Genomic DNA, 14,068 nt, shown 5'->3' on the forward strand with positions numbered 1-14,068 from the left:
GAATCAAAATAAATCCAGATTTTCAGTCCCACAAAACTTTAAGCCACATAGACAGTTTTCTGTCCATTTATTTTTCCCCTCCTGGCATGCAGCTGCATAGCTTCCTCATGCAAATAAGGTGTAAATTGCTTGTAAAAGAGATACATAAATAGAAGAGCTCAATTCCATCAGAAATTTAGAGAGTTTTACTCAAAATGGCTGAAATTCATTCAAATATAAACTTGTTAAGGGAACATTCAGCTTCAGATTCCACTACAAACTGAGCATGTACTACTGAAGGGAAGAGGTGAGTTTAAAGAAAACAAAACTATAAACAGCACTGTTGTGTGTCTACATTTACAGCTTTCATCTATTTTTGTGTAAGTTCCCACTCCTTAACTTCATAGCAATAATGGAAAGAAAGACTTTCCAGTCATCCAGCTCAGCATACAGAGACACGATTCACTGTGCAATACGACCCCTTCCCTCCGCTCGCTGTATGGAAGATATACAGTACCTGGAATGTAGTTGCTTTGTGGCTCGATACCTGCTGGGAAGTTAGTGTTCTCTGGAATAGAATGACTATAATCATCTAGCGGCGGGAACTCAGCTGGGATCTCTGTGTGCCGAGGCACCAGCACCGGAGGTAACACTGCACAAATAGAAAGGTAAAAAAACCGAAGAGAACTGCAATGTTAATAGCTTTAAAGTAAAATGACTGAAACCCTAAAAAATGAAGAGAAACCAGTTTGGAGTAACACCCTTAAATACATACAACACTGAAGTCACTAATTAAGGGACACAATTTGATACTTGCTTCTGAAATAACAGCAGCAGTTAAAGATGCTATTCTTAACATATCTCAGCCAGGGCTGGGATACGTGCTTATCTGAACACACCTCGTCTGTCTGCCCTTTTTAAGGCACAGAAACAGGTCCTCTTGAAAAAGGCTTTAAGAGAAGTTATACCACATGATTCAAAAGGAATAAATTTCACATCAAGTGAAACCACAAGGTAGGATTAGCATAAACATCCAGACGGGTTCTGCAGATCTGCACTGACACGCAGCAGAACTATCTGCAGTTCCAGATGAAAGGCTCGTTTGGAGGCAGGAGGAGACTCCAGAACAGGAAGTTCAGTTGTGTTGGGAGTTATTCTTAGCTCCACTTCAACTTAACAGTAAGTTTATCCTTGATTTAATACCAACAATTAGGGCCGCACAGAACACTGCCATAGTTCATACTTGTACGTACTACGAGTGTGAGTTGTTTACATGCACACAATGCTACATTAGGAACCTGGCAACAGTGCAACTGGCTCAGCTTGGAGTTTATCGATTTAAAATGGTATTTCCCCCTGAGTGCAGATTCATAAATTATTCTACTGTGTACAGTAAGAGATTATCATCAATAATAGATACACTTTGGTTTTAAAACCCTGTGCCTGCTGCTTTATCCAGGTTTGAAGTGCACTTATAAATCCCTTTTGCCAGTACCAAGAAGCTGAGGTATCCGCAGAGAGGGCCAGCAGTACCTGGGGTTTCCACTCTTTGGTAATGATAAGGGTTCACGCAGACTTCATCCTTCTTCATGTTAAAGGCATACTCGCACATCTCCATGGCCCGCAGCTCATGGTGGCTATGAAGGTCTGGCCACCGCCACAGCCGGCAGTAGATCACATGGGGAAGACCCTTGCGGTGGGACACTTGCAGCCGGCCATCCAACGACCTGCAGTCAGAAGAGAAAGACAACAGCAGTTTAGACTGGGATCAATACCTGTGTAGTACTGACCACATCCCCTCCACCACCGCAAAGGGGAACCCAATGAGAAGTCTGCAGGCTTGGGCAGGAGGCTCAAAGCACAGGCTGCCCAGCCAGCTCAGCATCCCAACACAATCCCCAGAGTGCTGGTCACCAAAATGCGCTCAGGCAGCGCTGCAGGGAGACATCTGGCCCCAGGCTTCAGGCCCAGGAGTGCACCTCTGAAAACTGTAAAATGTTTGGTTTATGTAACAGCCCTGCTCTTTTCTTAAAAGAGGTTAATTTGGAGGCAGATATAAGAGCTACAGCAAGTAAGAATATATCAATTAGTGGTACTCTTTAAGCATTTATATGTGTCCTAATGAACAAGCCACTTGCATAGCTCTCATCAATTTATGCCATGCACGTAAAGGTCTTGCACCTTCAAATATGTGCTAATAAAAATAAACCATTAAAACAGAAAGACACATGAATTTCAATTGTGACAAAATCATCCAAAATGGTACCTTTTCTTTAAATAGTGTTCATGAACGTTACAAAGAAGCAAGGCTTCCAGTTTAGTTTTCCAAATAGCACCTTGAAAGCAAAACTGTTGTTTTCAGCACTGCTTACTTTTGGTTTTACATCTGACCTGTGCCTCCTCCAACTCATCTTTCACCTAATCCTATCCTGACCCCACAATAGCCTGTTCCTAGCAAACCTCCCTGGGAAGCAAGACCAGCATGTTCAAACCCTCTCCAGCAGAGAAAAGAGTTGGAGCAGGGTCTCCTCCATCCTGAATGAGGGCTCCACTCCCTGAACCACTAAACGGGAACTGCCTCCAGGCGTCTTCTTTGAAGTCTAACCCTTCATTTCCCTTGCTTGTCTTAATGACCAAAATAAAACACTTTGGGGGTTTGGCAAAATGAAATATTTCTATTTTTTAATTTGTCACGGAAAGAGAAAAAGAAAATCGAAATTTTACTCAGAATTATTCCCCGTGGTTCTTTGCGTTGGCAGCCCATCTAGAAAAGCAAAACCAACCCACAGCAAAACACACAAACAATTCTTCTAAGAGGGGTCGCGCTGGGCTTGGCTGCCGTGAGAGAGTTTTCCCAAAAGCTCTCTGGCAGAGCTCGGTAATACACACAGCTCTTGTAAACACCGCTGCAAGAGTGAGGAAGGCAAACACAACCAATTCGAGCCATTATCAACAAGCACTTGCTTTAGGTGAGCAGGAAAACACCACGTAACTGATAGGCACAAAGTATATAAAGAGGGTACGACAAACCCGAGGGACTCGCTGGTACAGGTTACAAAACATCTAAAATCTGCAAGTATATTACAGGCCTGAAAAATGCACAACGCCCACAGTTATTATTTATAGGACATATTTTCAGTATGTATTTCTTCATATTGTGCCTGTTATTTATGGGTCACGCATTCTCTGTGACAGGGTGACCAACCAGCTGAGTATCAGGCGCATTTTCCAAGTGTGTTCTTATGCCACGCTCCGTCAGAGGACAGGAAAGCAGAAAGCAGGCTTCCCAGGTGAGACTCACAAGGAAGGCATCAACGTCCAGAACTGTTCTGTGGAAGGTAGGAATCTTGGTATTGATTTCAATGGGGCCAAGACTTGACTGACGTGACCCCTGAAACTTGTTAGTTTGGAAAACCGTCTAAAAATGTGTACAGAAAGTATGAAAATATTCAAGAAATTTTAAAAAAACAGAGCAGGTTGAAGCAAGGAACAAAACAGGACTGCTTTTCTGTTCTCCTTTCAAACATCTTTGCCCGCTTGGAAGGGTATCTTGCATCTAAGTGAGGGTAAAGGAGAAAAAAGAAGACTCAGAGAGATGATTCCAAGTATCCCATGGAAGACACGCCTGTGGCAAGTGCTTTCACTGTTTCCTGTCACCAACAGCAACAGGATGGACAGACGGACATCACAGCAGCACAGACTGGTTTGCGTTGAGTCTGGCAGCTGAGATGGGGGGACTAACAACGAAGTGCGTACAGCTTTGGGATTACTTGAAAGGATGGTTCTCTCCTTACATTTCCCAGGACACAAGAAACTCTTTATAACTACAACAAACTTCCCAGTCAGCTAGAGGGTAAAGCGCTCTCCTTCCCATCACACCAAGGCTCTTGGTGAAAGCTGTGAAGTCTTTACAAAACATGAGCAGTGCATCCACAAGCCTGACTCACTCTCTGGATGTGGTGGTGCGCACAGGTTAACCGAACCCTTGTGCTGACAAAGTGCTCACAGAAGACAGCAGAGAGAAACATCATGTCACTGCTGTTATACTCACTGTCTACCACTGCTCATGGCCTGAATGCCATCTGTAAGGCAGGAGAGAAAGAATTCTCTACAATCTTATCTTTTAGACAGAGCCATATGTTTTATTTTCAAATACAATAACCTCCCCCTCTCCCCTCTCCCCTCGATAAGAAGATAAGGTAAAAGAAATTCTATTTCCCCAAAGCCCTGGGGGCTAATTACATTTTTATGATTGTGAAATCTCTCCTCAAGCTCTAACGGAGTTGGGACAAAACAACAACGTCTGCATGTTCTTGGGAAGAACGTGGCTAAGTGACAAGCAAACCAAAATTTCCATCGGGTTACTGAACTGCTCCTCCCTCTCACCTTTCTTTGAACCAGCCTGTGTTGAGTTGATCTCCCTGTAAAATTAACAATATATTTATTATTCCATATCACCTAACAGGATCTCTTCTAAAAACACCAAAGCTTCTTTGTCCAAAAATTCAGTATCGGACAGTTCTCTCCAACAGCAGCAACACTTATTTTGGTGGGACACTACATCTTCTGAGTGTTTCTATAGTGGGATTAAATAGAAAAGCTCTTCTTTTCACAGTGTTGACGTTCAGACTGAGTGGGTGACGCAGACTCCCATTGCCAGAGGGTGTTCTAGTGCACCTTTTGTAATCAGCAAAGATCCTGAACTTGCAGGATAAGAATGAGAAAATACTGTGATCCACAAGCCCGTTTTACCAAGGGAAATAGCATGAGTTGTAGTTATCACTGCCTGTGACCGTGAGAGCATGTAGGTTATGGGAGTCTGCAAGATACAAACCAAGGCCAGAACACAGGGAGATTGCTGAGCTGATAACCATTAGTTGATAACAAAGAACCAAATTCAACAATGATTCAGAAAAACAAAGTTCTGATATGACAAGGCAAAGGAGAGAAGAGGAAGATAGCAGCGCAGCAATGTCAAGGATCCGGCCACTGAGGAGGGACCAGTGCTCTTTCCCCGCAATGACAACTACCCAGCCAGCAACCTGCTGAGTGGCCGTGCTGGGGCGGCAGAGCAGGCTAGTGCCTCCCAGCAGCTTTGTCCCAGTCCTGCTCTGCCATGCCCTGCCTGTTAACAATGAAGATAATGACCGTCCATCTATATACCACAGGTAGGATACAGCCCAGAAGGCTCTGTGCGTGGTAGAAGACACCCAAGGAGAAGATAGGCAAAGGCTTGATGGTTATAATACGATGCATTAAAACACGATCAAGAGATGGCGGGGGGGTTACAACTGGATGATCTTTAAGGTCCTTTCTAACCCAAACCTGATTCTACAGGTGTCTAGTGGAAAGGTTACTCTGCACCTCGGCCAGTTATAACCAGAGAGAAAATAACACTGAATGAGGAGAGACCAAGACTCCAGAAATACAATCATTTGCATAACAGCATCAGTCACGATCAGGACAACATTGCACTGTCCACTAAGTCCCGTGAGGCTGAACACCTTTAGGATTGATCCATCCTTATGCATTGTTACAACAAGCCGTTTACTAGGGAAGTTAAACTCATGAAACTGCCCAGACCACTGCTGCTCAAAGAACAAAGGGCAAACAAAGTGACTCCTAATAGGGAAAACAGAGGAGGGAGGAAAAAGAATGACAGAAACACTGAAAATTTTGGTTTTTTAAAAACAATCCTCTATAACTGTCAGAAAAAGAATGAGGAGTCAACAGGAGAACATTACATCGCACAACAGGAATTTGATTTCCAGGCTTGATTGGGGTATTTTTGTTGTTTCGTGGTTGGGTTTTTTGTTGGGTTTGGGGTGTGTGTGGGGTGTTGTTATTTTTGTTTGTTTTTTTTTTTAACCCTGATTTGTAGGATCCTGGCTTAGGAAAGAAAAAAACCAAACCTCACACTTTAAAAGACATACTGGTTATTTTGTACTTTCCTCTTTGAGCACTTTGCCATTATCATTCCTCTAGAGGGGTAATGGAACTCTCCCTTGCACCCATTCTTCTTTAAAAGTAAAGTTGAAATCAGTGGAATGCAGTAGTGCAAATGATGCCAAGTGATACAAGCAATAAGATATTACGGGGGGGTTGTCAAGGTTCAGACTTACTCTGCCAGAGACCCATTCCCTCCCCTTACCGTTCACACACATATACACACTCCTGTTTGCAAAACCTATCAGTTCTATAGCCCTGTCATTAATCTTCTGAGAGAGCAAAATGCCTGAAAGCTTAAGTATCCAGTAACACCAACGTGTGCAAAATGGGTAACGAAAGGAGAAAAACAAGCAGGAAGAAAAAGTTCAAGTTACATATTTCCATGGGCTTCTTATTAAAAACCACAAGCAGAAGCTGGTTTTTAAATCCGTGACAATGAAGTTGCCAGCATGCTCTCAACTGCACCAAGAACTATGGCCACGGGATGTGACTTTCTCTTAAGCACAAACCGTGATAAATAGTTCCTTACTTGCCCTGCATCTGGTCTACACCAGGAAAGTGAGCATTTATTCTTGTAGCAGGATCTGGCTTTTGTGTGCAGGGCCCTGCAATACCCACAGGGCTGCACTGAAAAGTTGGATAAAATCTCAACTTTCCCTGAACACTGGCCAAACGAACAACACTGAATAAAAAAAATGACCCATGCAGCACATTTGTAATTCAAAAGCTGATCCCTTGCCATCTCTTTCGCCTCGATTTGCTCAGCATCACTAAATTTTCCAGTTTCTGGTGCAGCTTTAACAGTATTGTCATTCAGGTTCTAGAAATAGAAGTAACTGTGTCGTACTTAGCTTTGCAATGCACATCATCACACTGAAAAAAACTAATAATTAATATTTCTGTTTAGCACTTAAATGTATAGATGATTAAAAGAATCAACAAACATCTAATTTGCAACACCTCTCTACAGAGAGAGTAAGGTTTTACTGCCCCCCAGGCAATGATTTAAATTATTCTCCCAAAGCAAAACAGAAGTCCTTGTCAGAGCCAGCACCAGGAACGAGCAGCTCATCACCCCCTCAACACTACCAAAGATCTGTCTTGGTTTAGAAGAAAAACACATCTCCTCTACATCTGCAGATGGCAGCTGACCTCGGATGCTTCTGACCTTCGCAAGGAGCTGCCAAAGGGAACAGAAGCGATGCCGCAAAGGCACGAGGAGGAAGCAGTGGGCAAAGGATAGGAGCATGTGCAAAGGCAGTTGCAGCCTTGGCTGTGCGGGTACTTACAGGTAAGCACAGGATCCCAGCCAGCGGGTGGCACGGCTCCACGCATCCGATGGCCATGAAGTCTTGACCACAGCCTGCTACACTCTACTGCCTGCAGCATCAGGTAAAGATTTTAAAGGTAAAGAGCAATTCCCACTTCTTTTAATGCTGCATGATCCTTATATTCAAGTCTCATTTGTTCTGGGTTTGAAAAGTAGCTGACAATACAGAAATTACCAATATATCTCATGTGGGTTCCTACTGCCTATTTACATCTCTCAGTCTTTACTAAGGCTTTGCAGACTTACCCTTCCCCCACGTGAAAGCTGAAGAAATACAGCACAGCAAGTTGATGTCAGGATCAGATTATGACAGCATGAGTCATTTATTAAGATTCCAGTAATGCTAAGCTCTTTAGCAGGTGCCTTGAGACCATATTTTTCAGAGTCTAATTTCAGATTCAGACATAAGTACACTTTATTGGTTTACCATAAACTGTCTGTCTGTTGTTGCTTCCCTAAGGCTGCCTTCTGCCTGTCCTGTACTCCACAGCTCTCCTCTCTGACCTGTGCTCCCTTTTACTCCCTGCTGGCATGCAAATAACAGCTTAGTTTAATTTAGATTTCTTTAAAGCTACAGATAGATCTTGTTTTGTCATGTAGTATCATGATATAACTATTTATCCTCTGTACGTTTTACTAATCTCTGTTATTTACACCACTTCTGCTTACGCCACAGCCACAGGATATTGGCTACTGGCAAACCCAGCTCTCTTTCCTCTATTTTTAGCCATTTTGTAATGATAAGCGCCTGCATTCTCTTTCACCTCCTCCCTTTTCTGATAGCCAGCAGAACACAAGATAGAAACTTGAGGCCCAATCAGAGGCCCAATCATGAATGTCCTTCACCCTTCTCCCCCAGAATGAACATAACACATCCTAATGCTTAATTATGGCTTAATCATAAACCCAGTTATTAACTTCTTAACATACACCCCAATATTACTGCTGTTTACACATGTCTAGTTGCACTCAGACCTGTACGGTGGATGGAAGGCATGCTCTTCCACTACTGACATTTCAAAGGAAAGCCAAGAATTCCCCAGCAGGGCACAAAGTTGCAGACAGACCATTTCCAATAGCTGCAGCAGAAATCACACAATTGAAGTGTCTCCAACGTTGCCCCTCTGCTCTAGGGAAGCCCACAGCTCTCAGCAAAGCAAGGTTAAAAAAACCCTCACTATTCCAGTTATTTCTGCAAGAGGTGGGGAGGGCAAGCTTTATTCTGGTAAGAATGTGGCAATTCACTACGACTAATTTACCATGAATAGAAATCAGTAGAGAATAAGGAATGTAAATGGAATCTGAGGCCAGAAGTGTTTCTGAAGTCCTTTCCCAGTTACCTTTTGTGGAGCAAATGTAACTTTTCGTATGATTTTTATAACCCCTCTAAATTTTAAATCCAGTTTTTGTAAGCAGTTCCAGTCCTTTTATTTATTTCAGCAAAGTTTATTTGCCCAAATCTTTGTCGGACTCATCTAAATTTATTTGTGCCTGAGCCTTAAGGGGACCCGGGGGTGGAAGAAACAGACACAGTAAAGAGCTCAGCACTCACAAGGAGTGTGCCTTTTTGAAAAGTCATTTATCATATGAGCTCGTCACTGCTTCCCAGAATCCCACGTTTAACTCCAGTCATGAAATCCAAACCCCAACACATTCTCATCCAACTGAACCAGCAGCTTCCTCTCGCCGAGGAGATTCCAGGCATACTCACAGGCCTGTCTATTTGTACGTTCAGCAGAGTTTCATAGAGAGAAAATGGATGCATGGAAATGCCAAAGAGATTCAGATAATCTTCTGTCACACAGAGTGCATTCAAAACAAAAGTGTTTAAGGAAAGACTGAATAATGGGAGCACCTGGTCCTACTAGAACTCACGTTATTCTGTAGCTTCCATTATACTTACACCGATTTACATTTAATATCTACCTTCAACATGCATCTTATTGATACTGTAGGGAAAAAAAAATCTCCCTATTTTCACTGAAGTCAGGAGATCTTTGCAAACGAGGATCAGCAGTTGAAATAGCCCAAATAAAACCAGAGCAAAAGAACCAAGAAAAGCATACGCTCCTTAATTGCTAGAGAAGTAAAAAATGGACTGCACAATGTTTAGATAAAAGTCTCACACCAAGAACTGCTGCCCCAAATATATATGTCTGCTAACAAAAGCAAAACCGATTATCAGAGTGAGTGTTGAAAAATGACAGTTTTAAGACCCCACATTCTCCTTCATAATATATACATTGCCAGTGCCTCCAACAGAAACTTCATATAAATACCAAGAGTAGGAACTGACTTCTCAGACAATGTTTGCGCATTCTATCAAGTTGGGACAAAGCCAATATTTCCTATGGAAACATTTTTGGTGGTCCCGGGCAAAGAACATGTTTACTTTATAGCAGATATGACTAAAAATACACTGTGCTACAGCCTCCAATTATCTTGTTTGGAATAGTTTGAGGCTACTCGAGGTTCATTGCTGTTATTTTCTTTATTATACAGTGAAAATGTTGTTGCTTTTCCTGTAATTTGAAAAGCAGCTATTTCAAGATTTGACATCTGTGTTTGTGCCTCCCCCGCATGGATAACAAGATCCAGGGTGAAATTTTCCAAAGTGCCCATCTCCCATGTTCAAAAGCAACTCGGTAACTTAAGATGTAGATCGATCCTTTCCTTGAACTCTGGAGGCCTTTTAAGTCTTCCATTAATTCCACTGGCTCTGTGTTATATTGCATCTCAAGCTGGTTTAACAGCAGTTTGGATATATAATTATTGCACTACCACTACTAATTAACAGCATACCACAAACAAGGGGGCCCAGTCCCACAAACACTCACACTTCCGTTCAACATCCTCCCCCACCCTAAACCCCTCCGCAAGGCTGTCCTTTGGGATCCATTCGACAGCAGAGCTCCACATGTGCTCAGATGGCTCCGTGATGATGACCTGTTCTTCATTAAGGCTGATCAACTTTAAACAAAATTCAGCTTGCTTACAAAAACTTTAGTCTGGGTTCCTTAGCCTTCAACCTCTCCCTTTCTCCCAGACAATAACCACCTCTCTTTTCCAATTGAGCTTTCCCAGCCTCCGACCCGCTCTGGCATCCCGCGAGTTGTTAATGAATCAGTTCTGCATGAATCATTTCCCATGCGCAGACTGGATGTTTCATCACAGAGCAGATTCTCACAGACTTTCCTCCTTGGTCCCGATGACAAAGAGCTGCCTCTGCTACCAAAAAAGCCTGGAAGGTTCCACAAGGAGTTAAGAGAAGGTGTGTGCCGTCTGAGAGGTGAAAAGGGTAGTGGAAGAAGGCTGTGTTAATTTTACAACTCTGACTTCCTTAATTATGAGTCACCAGCAATGCAGGAGGAATCCAGCTTAAAAAGTAAACCTAAACGAGTGTGATGTCTTAGGGGAACACTGCAGATTTAAGATGAAACGCCTCATTAAAAGCCCACAAAAGTTAGCATTTTTACAGTCCCTTCTGTCTGTAATTACTGGTGAAATCAGAGGCTCACGACTCTGCCAGAGTTCATGTGCATTTGGAGGCAAAAGTTTGTAAACTTCTCTGTCTCATAATCAGGTTTTACAACACATCTGAGGAGGGTGAGGGAAGAGAGGAGGTGGTGTTATGGGCTCTTGGTTTATTAGTTTTAATTTGGGGCCCTGTTTCTCTACTATCAGAGAAGAGGGTTACTTGTACCAGAGAGGTGGAAAATGCTTCAGCTGAGGGTTTTTTTCCCCCCCACCAGAAAAGGTGGTCTTTCTAACAGCAGAAAAGGAAGCTGTATGCGTGGCCTACCTGAAAGTTTCCTTTCTTCTAGTAAATCAACAGATCAGCTGCAAGTCTTTCTGTCAGGCTGCGACTCGCAGCCCAATAGCACAGCTGGCGTGCCACGCAGCAAGCGAGAGTCACTCCCTACAGCCAAGCTAGTTATCGTATTCATAGGAGCCCAATTCTGCTTTCCTAAATTACAGATTATGCTTAAAAAACCCAACACCGAACAGCTTTGAGAAAAGGGGAGGGAAGAGTACTTTCCACATGCTCAAGGCACAGGAATTCCCTTGCTCACCAAAACCCAGACTTGGCATCGTTGCTCCCTCTACCAGGATGCACCGTTTCCCCACCAAGACCTGCAGCACTCCCTCCCTATTTGAGGGGAAGCAGCAGTAACACAAGTGACAATATTTTCCCTCTGTCCTTCATTCCCCTCTGCCCTAAACTGCACTAGCCTCGCACCGGCGATATGGCTAGGAACAAGGATGTATAATTTCAATGCTGAACTCTGACTAACGCAGGATGTGTGGGAGAGCAGCACAGTGGCATGAATAACAGCTCTATAAGCACGTACTAGTGTCACGCTAAGTCATTCTTATCATCCAAACAGGATCTCAAGCGTGTGCGTGCATAGTACCTTTCCTGTAAAGGTTTTACCGTTACTATTGCTTGCGTAGAAATCCAGCCGGTACGACATAAAAAGGAGCAGGAAAAAGCAAATAGCTGAGATCAACACAAACAAATACCTTCTTTTCATGTAAATGTCAGTAGTAATAACAACTTGAAGCAAGAAGTGATTAAAGAACGGTCTAGAAAAAGCCAAAATGAAAACAAGTCACCCTTCAACCACCACAGGAGACAGAGCTGTTCCCAAATGAGATGTTTTCCAAAAGTTTTCCATGAGGTGTCCACAACGAACAGCTGAAAATATCAACTGCATCAAAACTCACCTTTAAGTAACAGAGAGACATTTCAAGTACCTTTCCTGTTGTCATCTCCCCCTTCCTCCTCTCCTAACTAAAAAAGATATTTAATATTGCATGCTGGGAACCTCACTGCATAAAAGCTGAAACATTAAACCTAAATGAGGAGCTGATCTACAGCCTGCCAAGGAAAGGGGAACAAGGAGGGGAACAGACTCACAGGTAAATATTAGTTCGTACTTGAAAATGCCAAAGTACTTTTTAAAGCTGCTTTTGATTTTCATGCCAGCTTCACATCGTCCTCTGTCCAGTGTTGGTAGGGCAGGGTGACAGCAGGGAACAAGCGCCTGGTGCCTTTGGTAGCTGGTCCAGGGAGACAGCAACACTGCCAGCCATCATCAGCCAAATTACGGAAAATGATCAGCAGAATTCCAGAAACACGGGAGGTTTCTCTTCTTCATTTTCTTTTTGGCCCCTCTTGGCTAATGCCTTTAATGCCAGCCACACAGGAGTCTGGTTGAACTGTTGTGAGTGGTTTTGGTGCACAGAAAAGGGGCAAGAAGCGCTGTTTGGGAGCACAACTCTCCTCTCTGCTCCCATCCTATAACAACACAAGCTCTACTACCTTGCCATCTGGCAACCTTCATGAATACCGGCCTGGGCAATAATGCTTGGTAAAGACTGGAAGCTTTTTAAAGCCACAGGAGAGAGCCCTCCCTGCCGCCAGCAGCAAAGCAGCATCCCTCTGCTCTGACCTGAAAGGGGAACCCACAGAAGGCAGAACAATTTTCCGTTCTTCAAATCCTAAAGGGTTTCCAAAACTATACAGGTGTACAAATAGATGTGTCCATCTTTGTGGTATGGCCAAGATGAAAGTAACACTAAAACCGTGTTAGATATTGGAGAGATATCGTGGCAATGCTATAGTGCTTTCATGATCAATGTGAAGACCACGACCACTCACTCCAAATCAAGGCTTGAGGGAAACTTTAGAAGCAAACCATAATAACCACTCAAGATGAAACGCAGACAGGAGACCCAGGAACACCACCCAGCTTCTCTGAAACAACACAGTGAGGCATATGGAGATAAGAGTCAATTATGGTCTTCTTTTTGTCTCCTCTTTAACAGCCTAACACACTTGCTAGGCCCCTGGGTCAGCAGTGACTCAGAGAACAGAGAGCCTTCCAGTGAATCATCCACACATTTTTAAGCACCCTTCAGGTTTTGTTGATTGGGAGATGTCTCACTACCTACACCTTCCCTAAATACTTTCTGGCTGTCCAAGGCATGAGTGAGAGAGCGTGAGCACACGAGCAAGGGTGCAAAAAAGCAGGCAATCCTCTTGGAATACCTGAGCGCCGTGAAAAGAAATACAAACCCCACACAGATGTAGCAGCACTGCTTACTCGTACAGCATGTGAATACAGGCATAATCTGCACAAAACCAGGAAACAATGGGATAAGTCACAAATGTTTGATTTCACAAGTCAAGACAGCTTTCTTTCCCCTCCCCTTGTGACTAAGCCTTTGGTCCACACACCCACTCCATCCTCAAAAAACAACTCCATGAAACAAATTTGATTGCTCTAAAATACACACAGGCAATGACCAATCACGCCTCCTCCTCACAGCACTCAGTCTATTTACTAAGAGTCTGCACCAACTGTCTGATTTGTACGGAACAGGATCCAACTCCCTCTCCCAATGAGACATTGAACATCAGCAAGTCCAACTCCTCTCCCTTTTCCTTAGGCCATTCCCAAACCTCTGAGTATGCAGACAACATCATTTGCCCAGAAAAACTTTCTGAAATTACTCCTAGCTGTTTCCAGGGAAAGGACACTGCAGTGCCCAGTGTGCCATGGACCAGAATTGATCCCAAAGCAGCACTCAAAACACGGCAAGGCAGCCAGAGCCTTGGGCTGCGCCATAGCGGTTCCTGCCTTTCGGTAAAGGAGAGCACTGGCAGCACTCCACGCCTTGCTGGCTCCCAACGTCCCACTGAGTGTATTAACTTAGGCTTTGTGCCATGCCTTACCTTCAACGCGCTGCTGCTGCGCTGCCTGAGCGCTGCTGGTGTAACAGCAAGGACACTGCCTGCAACTG

The 14,068-nt window shown here is 43.6% G+C and overlaps 1 protein-coding gene across 2 annotated transcripts in view; it reads right to left on the reverse strand.

Moving 5' to 3' along the window:
• SMAD3 (SMAD family member 3) overlaps positions 1-14,068 on the reverse strand; it is a 73,183-nt gene that overhangs the window by 20,909 nt on the left and 38,206 nt on the right. The window contains exons 1-3 of one of the 2 annotated variants that reach the window (XM_069866666.1): positions 7,218-7,478; positions 1,513-1,706; positions 497-631 (exon numbers count right to left, since the gene is read on the reverse strand). In XM_069866666.1, coding sequence (XP_069722767.1) covers positions 497-631; positions 1,513-1,597 — 220 coding nt within the window. In that variant the 5' untranslated portion in view covers positions 1,598-1,706; positions 7,218-7,478. Of the gene's footprint in view, positions 1-496; positions 632-1,512; positions 1,707-7,217; positions 7,479-14,068 lie in introns of those variants that run through there. The other variant, XM_069866665.1, reaches the window with a different exon arrangement.

This window comes from Phaenicophaeus curvirostris, chromosome 12 (assembly GCF_032191515.1).
Source record: "Phaenicophaeus curvirostris isolate KB17595 chromosome 12, BPBGC_Pcur_1.0, whole genome shotgun sequence".
NCBI lineage: Eukaryota > Metazoa > Chordata > Aves > Cuculiformes > Cuculidae > Phaenicophaeus > Phaenicophaeus curvirostris.